Source organism: Tasmannia lanceolata, unplaced genomic scaffold (assembly GCF_043159265.1).
Source record: "Tasmannia lanceolata isolate RefF3 unplaced genomic scaffold, GAP_Taslan_0.1 ptg000018l, whole genome shotgun sequence".
Lineage (NCBI taxonomy): Eukaryota > Viridiplantae > Streptophyta > Magnoliopsida > Canellales > Winteraceae > Tasmannia > Tasmannia lanceolata.
This window is the reverse complement of record NW_027518695.1, coordinates 2,414,788-2,440,007: the sequence shown is the minus strand read 5'-3', so window position 1 is coordinate 2,440,007 and position 25,220 is coordinate 2,414,788. Positions and strand designations below refer to the sequence as shown.

Genomic DNA, 25,220 nt, shown 5'->3' with positions numbered 1-25,220 from the left:
GGTTGAGGCCAACCCGAGGAACCCATTTTTCCAACCCGACCCGACCCGATTTCACCATTTGTTTGATTTCTCCATTTTATTTTTGTATTTCCATCTCATCGTAGTCATTAGATGTTCCCCAACAAGAGGGTAATTAGGACAACTTTCACGAAGTATTTTATTTCTTTCTAGATTTGAGTTATATAATGATAAAACAAACATAGAAGTAAAATTTTTATACATATTGGAATTGGAAATCGGGTTTCGGGTCGGGTCGGGTTGCCCGACACCCCAACCCGATTTAAAAAAATACCCAACCCAACCCAACCCAACCCAACCCAAATTCGGGTTGAACCCGACCCAAGTTGCACCCCTAGTTGCTGGTAGTTCTTTGGAAATTCCAAGAGCCTCTAATTAGATTTTCAAAAAGAGAAGTGTCTTAATAAAATAAAAAGGAACATGGATGCCATCACTCTTATCCCTAATGACATATTTTTTTATTATCGCGGCTGGTTCGCAGCTCATAGATTAGGTACTCCCTTTCTGTGTTAAAACCTTGGAAAATTTCTTCTCGAATTCTTTTGCTAGAATTTTTTCTACAGTGGATTTTTTTACACATAGGTGAGACCTATCATTTTACAACACATGTTTTGATAAGGTGAGGCTCATCATTTTGCTAGCATTGGTGGGGCCAGCAATTTTCACCTCATGTTTTAATAGGTAGGGGCTACCATCTCTACCCAAACCCATGCATATGGTGGGGCCCAATATTTTACGCGCATGAGTGGTCCCACAATTCCCACCCAAGGGCATGCATAGGATGAGGCCCGTTATTTTACTCCCATGCATAGCATGGCCAAGAATGCTACTAGCATTTTTAGGGACTAACATCGGCACTTCCACATTTTTGACAATTGAACGACTCACTTTGCTTTACATTTCTCCAAAAGCAAGATAATTTTTTCACCCCTTGTAGGATTATGCGCCCCTCTTTTAACGTGATTTGACATAAAAAGCGTTAAAGTCTGCCACAATTCCGTTAAAATGTTATTTTTATACTGCAATTGACGCGTGTAATTAACAATCTAGACCACCCAAAATGGGCATCCGTAAAATGGGGAAATGATATTTACGCCCCTTTTATCACCAGGGACACCCATTTGCCAGTGTACTTTGCAATCAAAGCCTCTGGATTTTTCTGACATAAAGTACATGAGCCCCCTTTTTGCCATTGATACACTGACGCTGGGTATCCCTGGTGATGAAAAGGGGCGTAAATATCACTTCCCGTAAAATGTTATAGATAATATAAAAAGGGAAGTGGAAATATTTACCCCCTTTTTATCCCCGGCCCACCCCCATCTACCATTATGCTTTTTATCGTAATCTATATATCAATGGCCAAAATTAGATCATAAGAAGAAATACTAGATTTGGGAATTGGTATTGATACCCATAAATTAGGCATTTTGCACTATATCAATTTGTCCTTTCTTTTTTTTTTTAATATTTTATGTCAATTTGTCTTATTTCAATTGTTTTTTTCTATACAGATAAAACAAGCTTAAATCTGATCCCATCTAACCAACTGATATTTGTATATTTTTCTTCCTTTTTTCCTTTGTTTTTTCATTGTTATTGTTGCTTTGTGTTATGGTTTCTTCTTTTTGTTTTCTTTTGTTGTTTTACGAACACCATCTCGCTCTGTTTTTTCTAATGATATCATCATTCCAATAAAAAAGACAAATTGAAATGGGTGTCATGCCAAATTTTAATGGTGTCTTTATCAACCTAATTTTTTCCTTGGAAATTGACTACTTCAATTAGCAAGACGAGCACAATCTAGATTTATTTGCACGGCGATGATCCCAATTTACACATGCGATGATTTGATCTGATAATCCACCACAGGATCTTAATTGCAAGGTCAAAGCTCTAATCAATCAATGGTTGAAATTTTGTTGACAAACCCTAGATATCACTTATTGATATATTAATAATAATTTAGGATCATCCGATCGTGGTCGGATAAGTGACAATGTATCAGATTTACGGTGGCCCACTAAATCAACGAACCGGATCTCCCGTCGCTCCAGCCCCAAAAGATTCAACTGATATTTACACCCCATATGTCTTCATTTTGCCGCGTAGTTTCGTTCTTTCATAAAAAATAGCATATTAATTTTGGGCCACTGATATTGGCGCTACGATATTTTAATAATCACACTAACTCATTTTGTCTTCAATTATTTAAACAGATGTCAAATGTTATTACATTTCCTGAAAAGCTTAAAACATAAAAGACAAGCTGGGTTTGGGCAATTATTAAAATATGGTAGTGCCAATATCAGTAGCCTAATTTTATAAGTGTAAAGTAAAGATTGGAGTGCCACTATTAAAGCGAAGGAGTGAGGACATCAATTCCCGAAAACTACAACTAGAGATTATTTTCTCGCGAGAAAATCGCTACTAGAAGGTTGTCTCAAGCTTAGTGGTTTAAAAAAGGAAAACAAAAAACAAAAAAACTAGCGACATGATTTTTTAACCCCATACAGGATTATACGCCCCACAGGTAACGTGATTAGACATTAAAAACTAAAAAGAGTTAAAGTCTGCCCCCACAATTCACGTTAACAGTGGAGCGCATAATCCTATAGAGGGAGTGAAAAAATCATATCCCAAAAAAGTAATTTAAAACCTCTACAGCCAGCCGTTATATCTGACTGACTGAGCTGGATTCCAGGCAGGCTTTCTCCGTCCTCAACGTTTTCTGTCTCTCTCCTCTTTACATCTTTGTTTTCTGATTTTCACTCTTCTTCTTCTTCTTTTCATTTTTATTTCCAAACGCTAGTTAGAATACCTGTATCTCTGAGAAAGTGGGAATAGAAGAAAATGGCGTTTGCAGGGACGACACAGAAGTGTAAGGCCTGTGAAAAGACTGTTTATTTGGTGGATCAGTTGACTGTTGACAACAAAGTCTATCACCAGGCATGTTTCCGTTGCTACCACTGCAAGGGAACCCTCAAGGTATATTGTCTTTGGATTCTATCTTTCTTCTTCTTTTTTTATTTGGATTCTTTCTATTTTCGACTGTTACTGCTGTTTCTGATCATGATGGTGATCTTTCCTTGTTTTACTCTACATGGGTTTTACTTGGTTTAGTGAGCCTTGTAGATTTATTTTCGGTGTATGGTGATTTTGTGCCTTTTTTGCATGTTTAGTGTTAATGTTTGATGGAATATTTCTGATTCTGTTTGATGGGTGCCCTAATTTTTTCTCCTTTTTTGTTTCTTATGGCTGGATGATTGGGGGTGTTTGTTGGTTTTGCTGCTTATATGGGATTTGATGCTGTTAGGGCGTTTTGCTCTTTGCGTGGTTGTCCATGATCACATGAACTCCTGACACTTATGTTTATTAATAGTGTTATTTTGTGGGTTAGTAATCGTTTTGTTCTTTGCATAGTTATTCATGATCAGATGGATTCCTGGTACTCATGTTGATTAATAGTGTTATTTTGTTGTTTAATTCTCTTCCCCTTTCGGGTTTAGCAGAGAAGACCTTGTCGTTCAGTTGCTCAAGAAGCCGAGATAGCTTATAATGAGTTTGTAGGAGCTCACAGAGAGGATTCTGTGATTCCCATGAGGTTTTCTCTTGAAAATTTCTCACCCTGCTTTAGTTCAAGCTTCTGTTGAGGAAAAATCTCATCCATTTTCACAGTGGATAGGAGTCATGCCTGCTGGTGGAAATAGGACTGGTTTTAATCACCTCAATTAGAAGAGATGATATGGCTAATATAAGTTACTTGTGGACACTGCCCACTAGGAACATGAGTCTGCGAGCTAGGCATCTTCTTCACCTATCAATTGTTCCCACCTATATAGTTAGCTGCTCCGAACTTGCAGATAATGGATCAAGATGTGGGATGTAAAGACTAAGCATGATTTATTATACTAGGCCCATATACCATAATGGATGCGCTTTTGACTCTTGGAGGAAAACATGTACCATGAATGTTGTTGGTATTTTCTGATGAGTTTGTGAGCCCATTTTTTTTTTGACACCGTGAAAAATAAAAGTAGGTTTGGGCTTAATCTTGCTGAAGGAATGCTCCTTGAAGAAGTTTTGGAGCACCATTGGTCTAGCAAGTGTAAATGTGACCTACATCCCCGTGAATCCTATCTATAAGGATGTAGCCCAAGAACGATAAAAGAAAGACCCAGCTAGATGCCTGGAAAGAGACAATCTGTTGATCCATGATCCCCTTGAATGGGTAAAACCCTAATTAAGCATTTGCAAAGGTCACTTCCATACTCAATTAATGACTATAGAAGCTGAAATAAGAAAATAAAGATCCAAGCTTGCTGAGAAGAGTCCTATCTGAACAGAATATTGTCATCACTGTTCTAACATGGAAAATTATCTGATGTCCACTCACCCATAAATCACTGATATAAACTCTAGGCATTGCCTTCGGAATAGAATTCCATCTCCTCAAGAAATTGATGAAGCTATGCGTGATGCAGAATAGAAATGGACAATCTGCTAGGTTGCAAATTTCTCCTGGTTTTTAGATGACTTCCATACCTTTCTGCTCTCTATTGCAGCCATTATTATCATGTCATAAGTCACGAGTCTAATTGTGTATCAAGAGCACTTTGAATCAAACTGCCTCACCCTTATGGAATCTTGGTTATAACGAGAACCATGCGTATGAGACATTAAGCCCGCCAATTCTTCATCTACATAGCAAAGAGAGAAAAAGCCACTGGTTTATATCCTAATCCTTTTGGTTAGTAAATAGTGTCTTGCTTACATTAGTATCAGAGTTGTATCAATGTCTAATACTGATCTTATAGGTAATGGGATGATCAATTGACTGCAAGGTAGAGTTTGGATGCACATAAAAGATCTCCCGATGAAATCGATTTCTGCAGAAATTGGTATCCACAGTTTGGATTGGCTGGTTGTCATGGAAATCTACAGGGTGTAAGACATTTCATCAATTTTTGGGGTAAAAGGATTCTGGCCATGGCAGTCTGAATTCGATTTAAGCAGAAAATGAATTTAGTGAGTTATCTCTCTCTCACTCTCTCTCTCTCTCTCTAACCTACCGCCCACTTCTTTCCTAAAATCATTAGTATTGAAAAGTCTTTGAAAATGGAATTCCATTTTTATAAGCAGTGCAATGGTGGATATAACAAAAAATACCCCTATCTCAGGGATTGATTTTTAAAACAATACCCTATCTTAGTAGCCATCATCTGTGGCCGGACAGCAACAGTGCTGTTTGGAGTCTCGCCGCACGGCACATACAGCGCCAAACCAGTCAGTCGGTGAAAGGATTGCCACTGATCTTCAGAAACTCATTCTAAAATCCACGTTAATTAACTTGTGAAGTCTGGGTATTTTCGTCATAGTCATCATAATGATTTTTTTCCCAATAATTTGACCATTTTTCTGTCTCGTGGACATTTGGCACATTTCTATGGATTATGTTGGTAATGTAAAGGAGATTGTGTTTTCCTAGCAGCCCTCTATAACATTTTAATAGCTGGGCCCATTAGGACTTACATAATTTTCAAAAAGTTAAATTTAGTGTAGAATATCCATTGGATTAGCCAAATCATTTTGCTAACAAAGAATGTCTGTGAAATTATTAGCCAAACAACACTTAAACAATTTTCATGAAAATTAAGAGAATGCCATCCAACTGGTGTAATTAGATTTATGCAGAAATAAAGGATGCCACACAAACAGTGTTAAACCGTTTAATTGTAAATATATTTTAGCTGAAATCTATTTTAGGTGAAATTGGTTTATGACTGCAATTGAGTTACACACGTCCAAATGACCCCTTAAGATGCTCACCAGTTCTTCATAGGCAATTTTGGAAATCTAGAATATTCATTGGTGATCTTCTCATTTGGCAGTTTAATATGTTGAGATACTTATTTATGTGCAGATTTGTTGTTTTCTTGTGGTAAGAAATTTTATTTGTGCTCTGAGAAGCTACCTTTTTGTTTATTTATTACAGAGAACCTTCTTTCTCTTTGTTGCAAACTTTATTATCATATCATATCTGAGAATGATGAGAGATATCTGCATCTTGTGCATTATCTTTTAGTTCCTACTTTTCATAATGTTTAATTATTTTTTTGCAGCTCAGTAACTATTCCTCCTTCGAGGGTGTTTTGTACTGCAAGCCTCATTTTGACCAACTCTTCAAGAGGACTGGCAGTTTGGATAAAAGTTTTGAAGGTGGCTGGCTACCGGTTAACGGTTTGGTTTCAATCTTTCCAATTTCTTTGTATATCTGTTTTCATTCGAAGCTGATCTCTAGCTTTTTTTACTAGGTGCTCCAAAAGATGTCAAAGTGGACAAAGCTAATGAACATGAGGTATTTCAGTATTCAAGTTTGATGAATCCATTTCTCTTACCAATTCAATTATATGTGAAGTTCAGAGTTATTCTTAATGTCATCAATCCAAGCATCTTAGTGGCATCTCTTAGGACAACCTTTGAATGTTGACAAAAAATTAAAAAAGGAAACTCTTGAATTGTTTCTTGTTTTTGATAAAACTCATAGGGCCATGCGAACAACAAGGTGTCAAGTATGTTTGCTGGAACTCAAGACAAGTGTGTTGCTTGCAAGAAAACTGTGTACCCAATCGAGAAGGTATTACTTGATCTCTTTTTCTCATTTATCATCAATATGGATTTCAGAAGATGTATTCTGTTGATAAAAGCGTCATATTTATTTCATGAATTTTTAAAATTTTGTGGAGGCTGCATTAATTTCTCTTGGTCACTTCGACATGAGAAATTGAGCTGTGACTATGGAAAGTGGATGTTGATCTGAATTTGGGACTAAGTGTCAATACTTAATACAGATCCAGTTCAATTGAATATTTTGGACATATTTTATGTTTTTTTTAAAAAAAAATTTGTATAACATTACAAATAATTTTTTGTCAGAATATATTAGCAATTATATTCTTATAATGCCAAAGTTTATGGTGGTGAATGCTTTAAGAACTTAGATAGGCCACCTGTTATAATCAATTGTGTATAAAGTAACCTTGTTCTTTATGGAAGCAGATAATGCTGGAAAATAGGCACCTTGAGCTCTAAAATTTGAATAATAAAATTTATTGAGCCTGCAATGCTCGCTAATGGGAGGCTTGGGAACCCATTAGTTGTGATCCCTATGAATTAGCGAAAGAACGACTAATCTACCCTTTATACTCTAATGACCAAACTACTGGTATAAGCATGTAATATGTCTACCCCATAGCTCTCTCATGGTTTTAAACTTCCACCGACACATCAGTTTTTGTTGCCAAGTGGCCAACTTCTGTGGGACCAAAGTTCGAAGTTTGATTCCTTGCTATTCACCCACATTACAAAAAATTACCTTACATATCTAGGAAATATTAATGTTTATTCTATTAATAAGATGAGTAAGGTGAAAAGTAAAAGAAACGAAACAGTCATCAGCTTTCAAAGCAGATAAAATATCTATATTTAAAAAAAAAATAAAAAAAATTTACTATTCCAAACTTGAACGGAAGCACATGTCACTAGGTGTTTGATCCTGTTAAACCATTATGAATTATTGTCTTACTTATGTGATGGTTTCTAGGTGTGTATATGTGCTTATCGTAGTATTTTCTGAAGTTTTATCTTAAATTTTCATCGTTTCCATGGATTTCCATGAACTTCCATGATTTTACAAGATTTTCATAGTGTTCCATAAACTTCTACAATGTACTTCCACTTTATGGACACAAAATCCAGATCGAAGCTGAAGTTTGTCTCCTCTCCCCTCCCCCCCCCCCCCCCCCCCCGGTCTCTCTAATTCAAAATGTCTTAGGAAATGATATTTAAAGCTTTCTAAATGTGAATAGAATGGACAATATATGTGATTGTGTGAAGAATGTGGCAATTAAGATTCAACATTAGAAACAGAAATTGACAATCAACATTAACTTGTTTGACACGCTCATGAAAGATAGGCTCTTGGAACCTAGCAGGAACAGAAAATGGAACTCTCATGTTAAAGAGAAGCTAGCGGAGTAGGTGAACTGTTAAGGATATAGACTATAGAGGGTGTGGTTGAACTGTTCTTTTCTTCAATGCTGACTGCAGTTTTTTCTCCCTTCTAGAGACTAAATTGGAAGCAAAATCCCATGTTGGATATGCTTATTTATGCCCAAGAAAAAATTATATGCACCCCAAGAAATCAGCAAAGAGGAAAATGGAGAGAAAGAAGCCATGTATTTGTTATGGGATTTTCACCCTCTTGAAAACATAAGTACATATTTCTGTAGCCATATTCTTTGCTCCTTTTAGGTTGCCATCCTCTGTTCTGCCATACCTGATTAGCCTATACCCTTTAACATGGTCTATTAGGAATAATAATGACTATTGGAAAGAGTGGCATTATTTGTTGCTGAAACAGATTTAATTATCATGAACTTGTCTGGAAACCTGGTATCTTCTGGTTCTTTGGAAGGAGGTTCACATTATACTTTTTGGCTTGTTCGCAAATGGGAAAAGTGTAATCCGAATGAAATAGGATTTATTTTGAATTTGGGAGACGATTGGCTTTTTCCACCACTTGTAAAGAATAATTATACAGTTGTAAACGTGAAATCACTAATCTCATTCAGAATATAAAACCAAGTTGACTTAATTCCTTTTTTTTTCAAGTCCTCGTCCATTGGATCTTTGTAGAGTGTTTTTTTACAGGGATTTTTTTTGCTTTTTATAGGTAGCGGTTGATGGAAACTCATACCATCGGCCTTGTTTCAAATGTACCCATGGGGGCTGCGTAATCAGCCCATCAAACTATGTTGCACACGAGGGCAGACTCTACTGTAAGCATCATCACACACAGCTCTTCAGGGAGAAGGGAAATTTCAGCCAGCTCAGCAAACATGAAGACGTTAAAGGGGTGACTGAGAACACAGTGTCCGAGTAACACAAGTCTTGCATATTCATTTCTCGAGTGGTCCGGTCCGTCTTTCCATGGAATTTTCTTTCGGAGGTCATGTTCGTCGGATGCAACGGCATAGCATCATCACATCTAGCATGAGTTGGGAGGTAACTGAAAGTATGTAAGTTATGGGCTGTCTATTTTGAATTCTAGGAAATGCACTTCAAAGTTCAAACCAAAGTTTCACTTTCTAGCTAATTTTTTGAGATGTGAGAGTTGAATGAATAATAGGACAGTTGTTTTGTTACAATAAGCAGTGTGAGCACAGGCCTTCTGTAGGCTGTGAACTTCTTGTCTGTAGGTTGGGAGCTGTGCTTTGGAGTTTGATAGAATGGCGTATTTGTTGTGTGTGAGCAGGGAGTTGTGGTTTCTGTAGTCTGTTGGATGATTAACCATGTCCTCCCTCTCTGTAATAATAGTGCTGTCAATAATCTTTTTTCCTTGCAATGTTGCTATTTTGCTTCATAGTGTTAATTAATACTTGAAATTGCTGCCATGCCACAACCTCATCATCCGTATTGCACGTTTAACGTGTATGGCTATTGGGCCATTGATCCTGCAGGTCACCAGGCGGATGGGCCATAGACTAAAGTTGCAGCAATTACATCTGCCTGACCCTAACCAAACTAATAATACAAATTTGAGTCAACTAATCAGTTTTGGACTCACAATCAGTTCTCAAGATCCAAAACAAATAGGGCCTTGCGCTCTCAAAGCTCCAGTTATGCTGCAGTTATGGGTGTTTCATGGACTACACTGCGTGTAGCTGTGTAATCGCCCTAACAGCTGTGTAATAGAGTATAGATGTAACGGTCAGGGTCATTTTGCTGGTTCAATTTGAGTTGTCATAGCCAATCAAGGAATTGATCAGGTTCATTTTGCTGGTTCAATTTGAGTTTATCATCGCTCATCAAGGAATTGATCAATGATTGGTGGCATGTGGAAAAAAATTAGTCTGCAGAGATGGGTTACAAAGTTCTCTGCTGTTACGGTCCTAAATAGGTATGGACTAGGTGTGACCCAACCTGGTATGGGACCAAAAAAAAAAAAAAAAAGGCCAGAGTGAAAGCTGTCAGAGAATGAGCTGGTGAGAATGGCAGATGCAGAAGCATAATGGAATCCTACGGGCCTAAGAGGGGCCTACCTAAGTATAGAACTAGGTGGGCATAATGGAATCCTAAGGGCCTAAGTGGGGGCCTGCCTAAGTATAGGACTAGGTGGGACCCAACTTAGTAGGAGACATGTTTAAAGGTCCTAACCTAACAAGTAACACCTATGGGTTAGGTATTTTACATATGCACCAGGAAACTACGTGATGTTCCAATCGATTAAAAGAACTGGTTTTGCTCAATAGCGAGTGATATGGATGGTACTAAAGGTAGTGGTGAAAAGGACTGAGGGACTTGTACCTAGCTTTCATGATGCTTACAAACTAATGCCTGAATAACATAAACCTTCCCTCTAACTTAGTTACCACTAAGACAATCATAAAGCAATATTTCCTGGGATGATCATTTTGCTTCTCTGTGGACGGAACCATTTCCAATCCGAAATAATTTCGGACATTAGGATATGGATCCAATCATCCAATGAACACAGTTTCGATCTAATTGTTATACTTGTATCATAAATACTGTCCATTAATGTTCGGATCCTTTGGATCTATGGGACCATCTGGGTCCACTGACACCCCTGGGATGGGTCCGTTTTCAACATCTGGCTAACTCATTTTCTATGGAAATTTTCCAGAAACCAAAATGATCCCTGTTTCCAAGGAAAACTTCATTCCTACCAGACCCTGGAATTTATATTTCGATGGATTTTTTAAGGAGAATTTTTTCTTAAGGAATTTTCTCCTCATATTAAAATAGTCCACTTATAGTGTAGTTGGTTTTGGACTTGGGGAGTATAATTTTGCAATGCCAAATGACTGGCTTGTCTTCTTGAATGTAAACAATTTTGTAAAGCCAATTGTTTTTTATTCTATTTTTAGTTGGTGGGGAAGTATCAAGGGGGTGTTTGGATCTAGGTAAAAATAAATTTCCATGCAAAAAAACATCCAAGGGTCTTTTAAGGTTGGAGTTTTCCTAAAATGCAGGGAAAATATTTGATGTTGGAAACAATTTCCATGGAAAATGAGCTAGTTAAAGGCTGGGAAACTTATTGTCCATGGAAAAAACTTTCCAAGATAGATTTTCCCTGGATCTAACCTTTTTTTTGGTTGGGACATGGGAGTTTTCTAGGGAGTTACAAATGGAAAATAAACTTCCAGGGGTTTTCAAACTTTTCGATTTTGAACAGAGAAAACATGGAAAATGAGTTTACCCCTTAACACTGGAAAACTCACTTTCCAAGGAAAAACTTTTCCTTGACAATATTAAAATTTCCTTTTTCTCCTTGCATGAAACCTTACAAAAAAATTTGCTTGGATGAATCATATCATGGTGCACTCCAAATGCATATGATCTCACAACCCACTCTCCTTTCACCATTCAAAATCAAAATTCTGTCATCTTTCAAATCGCTCAACGGTCAAACTTTTCTCTTTTCATCCTCCCCAATCTTTCCCGCAGTCTACAGACCAACTCCAAATTCATCAGCCACACCACTCTCCCAGCTTCTAAAGAAATGTTCAACTCTCTTCCAACTCAAACAAATCCACGCCCAAATCATCAAAACACCCTTCTACTCTCCAAACACTTCTCTCCTTGGAACCCTTATTCGTTCTTACACCTCCTTGGGCAATCTCATCTATGCAAGGCTCTTGTTCGATTGCTTTCCTTGTCTACCACCCACCCTTATTTGGAATTTCATGATTCAAGCCTACTCAAAGACACCCAATTTCTCAGAGTCACTCCATCTCTTCCGCCAAATGCTCGTGCTTGGACGACCCACAGACGATTACACCTTCACTTTTGTGGTCACTGCGTGTTCACGTCGGCCGATGCCTGAAGATGGAAAATGTGTTCACGGGCAGGTACTAAGAAATGGGTTCCAATCCAATACCTTTGTAATTAATTCTCTTGTGAATTTTTACTCTGTTTTTGGAAGAATGGAAGATGCCCGGAAACTGTTTGATGAAATGCCTCAACGAGACGTAGTCACATGGACCAGTCTTGTTAGTGGGTATGCCAAGTGCGGTGAATTGGGTATCGCACGTGAGTTGTTCGATAAGATGCCGGAGAAAAATGATGTTTCGTGGACGGTTATGATTATCGGTTATGTTGAAGAAGGGAGATATAATGCTGCACTGCAACAATTTCATGATTTGTTGCATTGCGCAAAGGTGGAGCCTAACCAAGCAATTCTTGTCTGTGTTTTATCGGCTTGTGCTCATCTTGGGGCCTTAGACCAAGGGAAGTGGGTTCATATTTATATAGACAAGAGTGGAATGCCAAAGAGTTCTAACATTTCTACCGCTCTTATTGATATGTATGCGAAATGTGGGAGGATAGATTGTGCGAATCGAATTTTTGATAACATTTCTATAAGAGACATCTTGACTTGGACTAGCATGATCTCAGGGTTAGCGATGCATGGACATGGCAAGGATGCTCTTCGAATTTTCTCTAGAATGTTAGGTGAAGGCGTTAATCCGGATAACATCACTCTTCTAGGTGTTTTAAATGGATGTAGCCATTCGGGTCTGGTAGACGAGGGTTGTTCGATCTTCTACAACATGAATCACTTGTGGGGTATTGACCCTGATCTGAAGCATTATGGTTGTTTGATCGACCTTCTCGGTCGTGCAGGCCACTTGGACGAGGCTTTTAGAGTTGCCAAGAGCATGCCGATGGAGCCAGACATCATTATTTGGAGGGCTTTGCTTAGTGCTTGTCGAATTCACAGCGATGTTGGTCTTGGGGAACAGATTATAGATCACATTGCCCAATTGGATCCTAGTACTCATGGTGGAGGATATACACTTCTTTCAAATTTGTATGCATCTGTTGGTAGATGGGACAAGGTTGATAGAGTGAGGAAAGAGATGAGTGGGAGGAAGAACAAATCAAAACCCGGTTGTAGTTCGATTGAGGTGGATGGCATTGTTCATGAATTTCTTGCTGCCGATCGGTTGCACCCTCGCATTGTAGAGATACATGGCAAGTTGAAAGAAGTGTTGAAAAGGGTAAGTCTGGAAGGAGGCTATGTTGCTAACACAAAGCAAGTTTTGTTTGATTTGAGTGAGGAGGAGAAAGAGCAAGCTGTGTCTTGGCATAGTGAGAAGCTGGCCATTGCTTTTGGGCTGATGTGCACGCAAGAAGAGAGTCTCATTCGGATTGTGAAGAATCTGAGGATATGTGAAGATTGTCACTCTCTGATGAAAGCCATTTCTGAAGTTTTTGAAAGAGAGATTGTTGTGAGAGATCGATCTCGTTTCCACACTTTCAAAGAAGGAAACTGTTCTTGTATGGATTACTGGTAACAAAAGGGCCATTGTCTTACAGTTATTGTAATGGGAGGAGTTAATTTTCCATCTCCCATGGAAAAATCACATCTAATTTTTTTCTTCTTATGCCCAAGTGTTTTGCTTGGCTCAAATTTAAAGCATTCCTATGTAATGCATGTGTATTAAATACAATGTGCATTGCATTTCTTGTAAAAATAGAAACAAATAATAACATATTCCCACTTAAATTTCAAAACGGTATCCCTTCAAATAATAAAAGAGAAGACACATCTGTAAAAAAAAATTCTGTGAGAACATCAGTCTGCCCATTATATAATTTGGAATTCATGTTACACATTCATGATAACTTCCTAAATATATATATCACCAGCTATTCCAAAGAAATGTTTCTAAAATGCCAACCCATGTTACATATTCATAATAAATTCCTAGCTACAGAAGTATGCTAACCCATGATGTTACATTCAAATGCTCCCTATTTGATTCTCAAAACAGAGTCAAGATTTATCGGAAATCAATTTCAATCCCGCTCGAATCAGTATACAATATAATGATTAACCAAGCCTATTTGGCAAATCACCTCGTGTAGTAGTGTCACTGTCGATCTGTAATGACTTGAGACTGCAAGTCATTGAGGGGTCAGCCTTGAGCACCACTTATAACCAAAAGAAAAACAAAGAACCCATTCCTCCCCTCAAGAACAGTTGAGGCTAATATATATAACAGCGGGCAGTGTTGGACAACAGTTTCCATTCCACAGATGGTTGCATTTTCGGCGATTGAGCTGTAACCCCAGCATAATGCAAATTACCCGACAAGGGTTGTAGAAATCTGCAACTTTCCCTCACTTTTGAAAGCAAAAAAGAAACAAAAAAGACCAACATTCCAAACGTTCTCGACACAACCCCAACATGCTGACCCATCAGCTCAACTCAAAATGAAAGGCAATTACTTGAGCAATACTCTCCATATCTTCCTTACGTATACAACGAATGACCAGATGGCAAGCCCAGCCGATATATAAAGCAAAACAACACCAGAAGCAACTAGAATGCCTGGTCCCATTAGACTGCATTCCACAGCCAAAAAATGAGCAGCAGATTAAATGTTTTTCCAACATACCGCTGGAAAAAAAACTTATCATGGAAGATAATTATGAGCAGGAGAAAGATGACGACGAACCTGGTGTCTCGGGCGGCCAAAAGGATAGTTAGTGCCGTCATTTGTGTGGCTGTTTTCCACTTCCCCAAATTATTCACAGCAACAGACTGCCAATAATTGTTACTGGACGGTCGATTATGTGATAAATTTACAACTAGAACTTGAGGAATGCTAGCAATCTAGATGGGTGAACAAAATTGTGCCATATGTGCATGATCACTGGCGCCTTCAATGGGACCCATACCGCACCATGGGAAATAGTTTTTTGGTCATGGGTGTCCTATCGTGGGCGCCAAAAAATGCGGACATATTGCTCAATTCTGTCCACCTGCAAAGATCACTATCATTCCACCTAGAAATTTGATAAACAAAGAAAGTCGTCATGTAAAGCTATGCAGTTGAAATGGTATAAGTAGGAAAAGGAACCTGAAGAACTTTACTATTCTGAGATGCAGCCCATTCTCGTACTGCTGACATTGTTATCTATAAAAGAAAATGCAAATAGTGAAATTTTTTTATAGGGAAAAAACATAAAGACAAACTTAGTAGAAAACTTAAAAAGTAAATTATGTCCTAATTGTAGATTTTATGGAATCAAATTGGATTTTCATACATTCCGACGTTGACTATCAACAGAAAGCTTTCTGCTTTTTACTAAACCAGCTATTTTCTGATGTACCATTAAATTCCTAGGATAGAAGTGTACAAGCTTTCTTGCATCAACAGAAAATGTCATTGAAAAACATATTTATTAGCATGAATGAAATCGAGAAGAAACTAATGAAACAAATCAAAATATGATTCACTTTACTTCGACCATCAAAAACTTGCTTTTTAATATTAGAAATAAGAATTCATAGATTTATTGTCTCATTTTCCTTGTCCCGAGCACATATATTTAAGAGATTATTGAGTAGGAAGACCAATGAGGGAAGAAGAACTAATAGTTGGGTCTTAAAAAATTTCACCATAAACTAGCCATATTAGAGTTGGCTCAATGTTTTCGAAAATAGAACCAAATCCAACCACTCAATTTCAGATCTAAGGTAAATAAAATTTCAAGTAAATAAAATTTCAATAGGATCCAACCGTTGAATCTTAAAATCTAAAACTTATAAATTCAATGGCTGAGATTAATCTAACAACCAGTTAGTTTTTATCAAATCCGTTGAAAAAGGTCTTCACAATTATGAATTATCATAACAAATCCTAAATGCCCACATAATCTCTCTCTCTCTCTCTCTCTCTCTCTCTCTCTCTCTCTCTCTCTCTCTCTCTCTCTCTCTCTCAAATGACCTTGTTGCCAACTAGACCCAGGTTTCCGAGGCTAGAACAGTCAAAATTCAAATTTAGAAATATTGGTGGATGAGGGTCCAGCCTAGGGCTAGAGTGAGTAGGGATTACTCATCTTCCTAACCTTCTACAATTATTATCAAATTGCCAAGAATCTTTTTCCGAGTATGAGGATCTCGATTGAGCATCTCTTTCTCTAATAGGCCATGAAATAAAACAGAATTATTCATGATGAATCCATAAATAGTAGTGGAATGACCAATCTTGAGTGACACAACCCATTCCAAGTTCAAAGTGCTACTTGCACAAATAAGAATCACCTTCACATGATTTCTTCTCCATATATGTAGATATAGGATCTAATGGATAATTACTTAGAAGTACATTTTGTGCAACAACTCTTCCTATCTGGTAGAAAATGAACTCATAATCCCACAGTCTTAGATAAGATCACAAATCGCAAGTTTTCCCATTTTTATTATTTTCAGTTATTTTCCTTGTCGATTACAATATACACCAGGGTTTCCCTTTATACAATTACGATTTTACCATTTATAACATTTTTTGTCTTTTTTTTGGTCCTCAACTAGAGTCAGTATTGCTTTCTTCCAGAAGAATCTAAATGGAGATGTGTCCTAGTGCGTCTTTCCTTACTAAACAAGGGCCTTCAAGCTTATCTATCTTTTCACTTTTGTGTTTACTATTTTAAACTTCCTTTTTTTTGTTTTTCTTTTATCCTTAACTTGGTCAAGTTTCACTCAGTTCCCTTCAAGTTTTTCACGTGTTAATGATTCATTATAAACATAAATTAAAAATAAATAAAATTTCTAAAACAGGGTTTTTAAATTTATTGCAGTGGTTTGCCATCTTAACAACTGTACCATTTACCACCGGAAAACTGCTAATATTTATTAGCCTGGTGTATGAAGTTCAAGTCCTGATTGTTGTAAGGTCTTGTAAAATTTCTGTTTCAACAATAATTTTTCCTGTGTAATTGTATATTGTTGGGTTGAAGAATTTCAATCTGTAAGTATGATGCTGCTTGCCTAAATCAATGAACTAAGAGAGAAAACTAAAAGGAATCTTTTACGATAAAATCCAGATTGGACATATAAAAAATGCATCCCACTGTCATTCTTTGTGTGTATGACTGTGTGTGTGTGTGTGTGTGTGTGTTAAATGATAACGGAATGTATTAATTAAAAGAAAGAAAATAGCAACAGCAGATATTGCGCTACACATAAAATATAACTATTTACACCTCTCTAGCTAATCCATCTGCTATAACATTTACCCTCTCTAAGTATGCTAAAAAAATACAAATATCATTTATTTCATCAGTAATATACACAATCCTCCATGGGCCCAACTCTTAAAGTAGATGCCCACTTGATTGGCATTAGATGAGTCCCCTTCCACAAAGCTGCTAACCCCCTTCATCTTTACGAAGATAAGAAGACCCATAAGGAGAGCACTAGCCTACGCTTCATTAGAGTCTTTACAGTTGACACTAATCAACCACGAAAAACTTGCAAAATTTCAGAATTTCCAAGATTCAACGACCTACCTTTTTTCCAAAAATCTTCATTTGATTGAATTCTCTTTATTAACGGAAGACCTGTACGAGACCACCTCTCTTGACAGATGTGTGTTGCCAAGAACAGGCAAAAATGGAGAGACCAAACAATCTACTTCTTGATAATGACCCAATCGAGTGTAGCTTAATGCATCTTTATGCCATTTTCTGCAAAAGACCGTGAATCTTTTCCCATCTTCCATATGGTTTTTCTGAAGATTTCACATTCTTTGACAGGTGCTAGTTTCCAAGAGCGGGGATCTGAATCAACGAAGACGGGAAACACCAGAGACCCACATTTTGGCAATGCAACCCACTGTAGTTTCATTGATCTTTGGGATAAATCAATAATTTAGCAATCGACCATCTGGGGTTATTTGATGATTTGACCCACTACTTTTGGCAGATATTTCTTGGCAAGAACATAACATGGAAACAGAAATAATGGACAAAACAATCAGGATTCAATTGGTAAAAAAAAAACAATCAGGAATCAGGATACATCCACATAACACGATGAACCATAATTTGATTGATATTTTCGCCATTTTTTGCAACAGAAGTTGAATCTTCAGAAAATCAAAGGCGGTGATGGAGGGGAAGTGGAGAGCTTGGTAACAGAGCTGTTTTGATATTGGTACCAATTGTGGTAGAGAGAGTGAGAAAAAATAGGATTTGCTGGGTTCCCTTTTGATAATGGCACCCAACTTCACTTTCCTTGGAATGACTCCCAAAATAGCTTCCACTTTCACTTCACCTGTCTGCCACATTGCTCCACTTCACTATCCAGATGGTGTTTAGAAATTATAAACAGATGTACCCCAAAAGATTATTCTTGTATCTTCAAGCTGAATGGCTCTCAACCAGTAAGATAATCCAAGGTGCCGCTTCGTAAGGCCCAGTTTAGGAGGAACCAATGAAGAACTGAATAAAACACCAAATGTGCCACCCTACAATAGACAAAAATGTAGTTACCAGATTCTTCACCCTCTTGGCATAACGAGCATCTATTTTTTTTCTTTTTTTGAATGGTACATAACGAGCATTTATTATCCAATTGAAACTTCCTTTTAATTAATTTTTCGAGCTTGTAATCTTCTCCAGAAGAGTTGTCCAACAAAAAGCTTGAATTCCAGGGGAATAGGTGCCTTTCAATTTGCACACTCCATTTAATTATGTGCTTGAGGATCTTTTTTTTTTTTTGAAAGCTGTACGTGCTTGAGGATCTTACCTTTATCTTTTCAAAATCAATATGACATACATCATCGGGAGATTTGATAGAGAAGCTTCTATAGGCGCGATCCTTACTCCAAAAGTGTTGGCCTAGGTGGATTACTGGACCCAGATCGGAGGTTGGCCACATGGTCCTCCTAGGCCTTGTGCCAGCAATGCCCCCTGGTCTGGACTCTTAACAAAGATAATGGTAGCGCCTTTCCCATCAGCAATTGCTTTTGGGATAGTTGGTAAGCGCCACGATCCTACAAAAAGATAAGAAACTACACTCCCAATATGCAAGTTTCCTTAACCTGTCAACAATCGAGTCCCAAAGGATTTAAGTTGGTAACCCAACCCAGGGAATAAACCAAGATACAAAATGGGTGAGACTTCTCCTCTTTGAATCATACCGCATCTGCTAATGTAGAAACTCTATTCTCCACAATATTAACCCCCACCATAGTGTGTTGTCCTATATTTACTTTGAAGGATGACACTAGTTTAGACCAACTAAGGATGCATCTTAGGTGTAGAACTTGTTTCCGTCCCACAAAAGATTTGTGCTGTATATAAACTGTAACCAAGGAATAGGAAGGCTTGAGCCATCTACGACAAATCCTTTCAATTAAAAAATCTGTCACCTGCCCTATTGAGAGTCTACTCAAAGCCTCACCCACAATGGTGAAGGGAGAGGGGAGGGGGTCGTTGCTTTCACAGATGCCCCCTGAGCTATGTAACTATTCTAAAAAAACAGATCCCAAAAAACAAAAGCCCCACCCAACTGTCCATGAATGCATAAACTTTTGTTTTACGATTGCACTTTCTAGCATTTAGGTTTCATTGTGAATAAACACCAAGTTGACATCTCATGTCATGTCATCCTATGTATAGCAACAAACAAGTGTGTTCCAAATGAATGTTTAGGCACACTGCTTCATACCCATCTGAAAAAGGGATTTGCTAGGGACCATCACAAAAGGCATCTCAAGTGTCAGTTATATCATTATGAAATCAACAATATGCAGTCATGTTGTTATCTATTTGGGACCAAAGATACATATCAGCTTCTAATATAGCTAACTTTTGGTCCAGATGGTAAAAATAAGGTTCCACATGCAAATATTTTAATCCACAATTGGAACTGCAAAATAATGACCGAGATTGAAATTAACGAATGGTAATGAATTGTTAAATCACCTCTCTACCAATGCTAGCAATTGACGGTACAGTCAATAGCCATGGTACTTGTCCAAATACAGCAACTTCCAAAGGAGTGGTACACAATAACACCAATGTTGCAGCAACCATAAGCTGCATTCAATAAGCAAAAGAATCAAACACAGTCCCGAAGAAAAATGAAAATGAGTGAACGATTTTCTTCATTCAGACTCCAAAATTGCACACCTTCCCTGACGACAAATACATAATTTATAGAATAAGAACAAACCTTATCAGCTACAGGATCCAAAAATGCACCAAAGGGCGTGCCTAACCGCATCTGACACATAAGGGACCAATTAGCTCTAAAAATTACATTATGATAAAATGGGTAGTCAAAAGGGTCTAACAATTGCTCCTACAAAATTTGCACCTCAAAGACATTAAGAATCTGCATACCTTTCGAGCAATGTACCCATCTAGCCAATCTGTAATTGCCGCTGCAATAAAGATACTTGTTGTAGCTGTTGTAGCCCACCAACCGTCCATGTAAAAGGCTAGTGAGCAAAATTAACATGTCAGCATCATCAAATGTACAGATTTAACACAATAGTCAATGTAAACAAAGTAGTGAAGACAATATAATTATGGATAGAGAAAGTCTGACAAGTACAACTTTGTCGCACTCACATCCTATTGGAGGTTTGTAACTTTAAAGGAACATGAGCATGGAAAGATTTTCAGTATTCTAGCAACTTAGAACCATACAATTTTACATTATGGATACTGTAACAATTGTTTAGTGGCCGTATCTTTATCTACTCTTAGACTAAATCTAGTGGTCATGGTCAAATTTGATCTCCTTAATTTTGTGAGAAAGTCCTTCATCAAGGTTCGGCTATACACAAAAGAATATACAAGCATATATGTTACACGGATTCTTCTAAATGGGCAAAGTACCTGTGTCTCACATGTCTTGGATTCTGATACTTCATGATTCATGACGACACTTTTAGGTCTATTTTTTTTTTTTTTTTTTCCTGAATACTACTAGCACAACTTTATAATTACTGCATGTTTTGAGTTTTATCTTTTATAATAGAAAATTTTTTATATGGAAAGAAAACATATATTTACTTAAACTTTTATAATTCAATATATTACTTGTTAATTAAAATTTGAAAATTAATTAAAATATTTTTGCGAATACACGAATTATTCTTTTTGAGGTTTGTCGAATTCGAAACTCCACCTTCTTTTCTTCTGGTCTGATCCAGGATACCTGTGTCGGATTCCAACACTCGTACAAGGTTTAAAATTTCAGCTAAAACATGTCGTTTCGGCCGAAATATTTCGGTTTAGGCCAAGGCCGAAATGAAATACACAATGAATTGGTCTTTTAAAAGAGATTCCCACAAAACCAAAAAAGAGGAAAATAAAAATAGTGCAGTATTTTAACGCACTGTGGCCCCTTATTTGCCAAGCGGTCTATAATTCATTTATTCCCATCAGAACTTGGCGGACTTGTTACTCTTCCTTTACAATAGACAATCCTTAATTTCCAAAAGCTTCCATTTTATGCCTAAATGGGCGGTTGGTTGCTTCATTAATCGACCTAATTACATTTAGGGGAACCCTTTTAATCCCTACTCATATTTTATCCATGTCCTTCGACAAGAAGGATAAACCTACCATGCTTAGCTCATTAGTGGTGCAATCATTAATCCCAAGGTGTGGAGCAAGGCAGAACAAAATTTTAAAAACTTCAGTACCCAGAGCTTGGACCAGACTCTCAATTCCATCATATATCAATTTTTTTATAACAACTAGTTAAGATTTTTCTAATAAAATCGGAATTTAAATCAGCGAGTTAATCATTGTCTCAACCGGGTGGTGGCATTCTTGATCTTTTCTGTTAAATGGACTCAATTGAGGTTCTGATCAACCTGGATGAGTCTTAAAAAACTCACAAATTCAGCCTCACCTACTTGAATCAAATTTAACCAGTGTACCCTAGATTTTGTAGTCAAAGCAACTTCTAGTACAAGAAGATCTCAAGGTTGTTTAACTTTACTTCCTACCATATCAATATCCTCAAGTTATTGCAGGTAACCCGAGAATTAAAATCTCGATTACGTAGATCCCAGGCTTCAGTCAATTGAATGAAAAGGTTACATGGTTGAATTTCGAAGTGATGTAAGGAAGGCTATGGGGAAGATAACAAAATCCAAGAAACTATAGGAATGAGAAGGAATCTTCCAAAGTTGGAGGGATTTTTCTGAAATCTACAGAACTGGACCTATGGAACACACTGGTCGTGGATACATAATTGTGTTAAGACTCAATCCAGAATTTTTTAAGAAGGGGCAGAGCTTTCATATTAAAAAAGATAGGAAGAAGCGTAGGTTAATGAAGTTAAGTGTGGGTTAGAAAGAAAACAAACGGTTCGAACTGAAAATGAAAATTGACAGATAACAAAAGACATAAGAAAGACTATACTATGGAAACTGCCCCTTTTAACAGTTTGACCAAAATCAATTTGTCAAAAGACAATGTTACCCCTCCTCAACCATGCAGCTCTCTTGCTTGGACTTGTGGGCCCTGGTGTGACACTTCTTGAACCAACAAATCACATCCCTCTCGTTCTTGGATTTCGCGATGGATGGTCCCCATTACAAAGGCTTTACAAAGAATGCCAAGTAAGGTTTAAAGCCCCATGTGCAGTACTTTTATGATTTTATTCACCCTGAGATGGTCTATCTGCTTCATTTTCATCCTACAATGTCGGATATTCATTACCATAGACTCAAACTAAATGAATCCAAGAATAATTATGACCAAAATTGTTGAATCCTACAGCCTGTTTATAGTCACAGGTACCTAAATCTCTTCAAGTTTTAGACCATACGAAAAGATAAAGTTGAGGAAAAAAATACTGACCTTGGATGGAGAGGAATGCTAGAGTATTTAGAGGGTGTGTGAAGAGTACCTACAACTTCCTATTTTTTAAAGTGACCACCCTTACTATCTCATGCTTTAGTTCAGAGTAGGGAAGTCAATATCGCAGGAATGGAAGCCACCTACCCTGGGTTACATAAAGCTCAACTTTGATGGTTCTAGTATTGGAAACCCGGGACTGGCAAGCGTAGGTTAAATCCTTAGAGATGAGAGTGGTTCAGTGAGATGGGCTTTCTCAGGCCCCATAGGGATCACTGATTCCAGTGAGGCGGAGGTTACAGTTGTACATCAGGCCATCATTCTTTGTAATTTGGTGGCTTAAGGGCTCCCATGCCTACCCATGGAAATTTGCCCTTATTTTGACGAGATTCACGATGGAGGACTCAAGTATTTCATTCCACCATGTCAGGTCAGCTAATGGTGGCGCTGATAGATTTTCCAGGGACGAGGTATCCAAGGAGAGTTTGGATAGGTTTGATTTTCTTCCCCCTTGAGCCTTTTCTCTCTTGTTCATGTTATCCCTCTGGGAGAGATATTTTCTCATGTATTTCTGATTTCATCTTTGGTTGTTTTCTTCGGTTGTATCGACCATCTCAGTTGCCGGATGTAGTTCCCCTTTTTATTAATATATTTGCTACCATTCAAAAAACAAATACTGACCTATAGAAATTGTAATAACCCTTTTGGGATTTCAGATGCCTCGACAAGCAAAAGAATCTTTTGTATCTTATGAGCAGACAATGGGGACATCATGTCTCTCTAATAATGTCAATGTGTTAAGGACCGTTCATGCTGATCAGCCATGGATGTGTTACATGTAAATCTCGATATTTCTTTGTTCTTTTCAAGGCATGCTAAATAGATAAATCAGAAATGCATTAAGGTTTAAAAGGACTGCAATTGACACTTTACTTCTGCCCAATCTCGTGACAGTGAGAACTATAAATTAAAATCTATATTCCAAGTTTCAAATTTCTTAGAAGAGGCAATATAGATCACAGAAATTAGGAGGTAGATTTCACTATTTTCCAACTCTAAAGCTCAAGTCCGTGTATCAGTCCCTTCTCAAAAGAAATTCGCTCATCATTGGCCAAAAAATGAAATTGCATGAGATGACAAAAAGAAAAAGGAATCGTTATCAGAATGCAGTAGGCCCTCTAATAATATATATTCCACAAATTAATAACAAAAATCCTACATTGCAAAATAAAAATGTAAAACACAATTCTTTTGCACAAACCATAATGCCACTCCAATTCCAGACAAGCAGAACCCAAATTGGAATAACCAAAACCCTTATTTCTCAATCAGTGAAAAATAACAAAAACCCTGAAAAAAAATCCAACCAGTTCCTTTCTCTGAGCAATGGATCTACCACAACCCAGACTCCAACAACTTCTGAACAATAATAATAATAATAATAATAATAATAGCAAAAAACAGCAACCTCTTCCAAATAACAAAAATAAATTTTTTGTAAAACTTCAAAAAATCCAAACCCCTGCCTCAATCAAAACCCAACGCAGAAAAGAAAAGAATGAAAAATATATATATTCAATTTAAAAGCCACATCCCAAGAATTAAAGACCCAATTCAAAAAAAAAATCAAAAAATGCAACATGTATCCAAATTCAATACGAAAAGGGACCCTAAACCACTTAAAATAAAAAATTAACATCAAAATCCAGCAGAAAGGAGAGAAAAATGGAACCCAATTCAAGAAAAACTCACAAACCAAACTAGATATGAAATTGAACAGGAAAATAAAAGGACCCAAAACATCCAAATCCCCACATCAATCAAAATCTAACTCCTGAAAGCCCCCCACCATCAAGAAAAAGAAAACCCACATCACATTTTTAATCAAATATCGATATAAAAACAGATAGCTAAGAATTAGAGTCAGATAAGATCTTGATCAGAAAAATAAATAAAAATAAACCTACTGCTAACAAGGAGAGGAATGGCAGCAACACGGCCAATGGTGAGGATCGTGGGCAATGTGAGTAATCTAGGAGGAGGGTTTTGATGATTATGATCATCATCACGTTCTTTAATCTCAGACCCCATTTCAGATATGAGACCTCTCTTTCCTAACCCTCGACCCCTGTTTATCTTACCCGAAACAGGTTTCTTCTCAGCAAAACCCGCCAATAAAATTAACCTCAAACCCACCCACAGTCTCTCCATCCCATTCTTTTTCAAGGACCCCGAACCCTCCCCCCTCGCCATCATATGCGTTTATGCATCTGCAATAATCCTACAAACAAAAGCTTTTTGGGTTGTGGTGGTGGTGGTGGCCCACCTGTTCTAAAGGCCCTACGGATCATCTTACACGTGTCTCATCAGCTCATCTCTTTTTCAGCCTCATGGCCCCACCATTAGACATTTAGACCTGGCAAACGGACCGGGGTCCGGAAAATTTTACGGGTCACTAATCTTGGACCTGGGTCGACCCGCGGTCACCCGTG

General features: G+C 37.5%; 2 protein-coding genes and 1 pseudogene across 3 annotated transcripts; 2 read left to right on the top strand and 1 right to left on the bottom strand.

Moving 5' to 3' along the window:
• Nucleotides 1-2,706: 2,706 nt before the first annotated feature.
• LOC143851646 (LIM domain-containing protein WLIM1-like) lies at nt 2,707-9,424 on the top strand. Of its 2 annotated transcripts, none has more exons than XM_077361121.1 (5): nt 2,707-3,006; nt 6,141-6,258; nt 6,333-6,376; nt 6,566-6,655; nt 8,753-9,424. In XM_077361121.1, exons 1-5 carry the CDS (start codon nt 2,872-2,874, stop codon nt 8,960-8,962), a joined length of 597 nt encoding a protein of 198 aa, XP_077217236.1. In that variant the 5' UTR covers nt 2,707-2,871; the 3' UTR covers nt 8,963-9,424. The 2 variants fall into 2 exon arrangements, with proteins under 2 accessions (XP_077217236.1, XP_077217237.1); XM_077361122.1 differs by having other exon boundaries at nt 2,710-3,006; nt 6,141-6,237.
• Nucleotides 9,425-11,390: 1,966 nt separating this feature from the next.
• LOC143851643 (pentatricopeptide repeat-containing protein At5g66520 pseudogene) lies at nt 11,391-13,617 on the top strand (annotated as a pseudogene).
• Nucleotides 13,618-13,661: 44 nt separating this feature from the next.
• Nucleotides 13,662-25,016, bottom strand: LOC143851644 (CDP-diacylglycerol--glycerol-3-phosphate 3-phosphatidyltransferase 2-like). Its single transcript, XM_077361120.1, has 7 exons — nt 24,696-25,016; nt 20,251-20,348; nt 20,081-20,131; nt 19,831-19,944; nt 14,976-15,032; nt 14,571-14,656; nt 13,662-14,457 (listed from the first exon to the last, which is right to left on the bottom strand). Exons 1-7 carry the CDS (start codon nt 24,982-24,984, stop codon nt 14,337-14,339), a joined length of 816 nt encoding a protein of 271 aa, XP_077217235.1. The 5' UTR covers nt 24,985-25,016; the 3' UTR covers nt 13,662-14,336.
• Nucleotides 25,017-25,220: the final 204 nt, after the last annotated feature.

Bases quoted from the DNA above. Each gene is read 5' to 3' on its own strand.
- LOC143851646 (XM_077361121.1), top strand. From the start codon at position 2,872: ATGGCGTTTGCAGGGACGACACAGAAGTGTAAGGCCTGTGAAAAGACT. The intron at 6,259-6,332 runs GTTTGGTTTCAA...TTTTTTTACTAG, and splicing joins TGGCTGGCTACCGGTTAACG to GTGCTCCAAAAGATGTCAAA. The intron at 6,377-6,565 runs GTATTTCAGTAT...TAAAACTCATAG, and splicing joins ACAAAGCTAATGAACATGAG to GGCCATGCGAACAACAAGGT.
- LOC143851644 (XM_077361120.1), bottom strand. From the start codon at position 24,984: ATGATGGCGAGGGGGGAGGGTTCGGGGTCCTTGAAAAAGAATGGGATG. The intron at 20,349-24,695 runs GTAGGTTTATTT...TTTGCTCACTAG, and splicing joins CATTCCTCTCCTTGTTAGCA to CCTTTTACATGGACGGTTGG. The intron at 15,033-19,830 runs GTGATTTAACAA...TTTCTTTTATAG, and splicing joins TTGCTAGCATTGGTAGAGAG to ATAACAATGTCAGCAGTACG.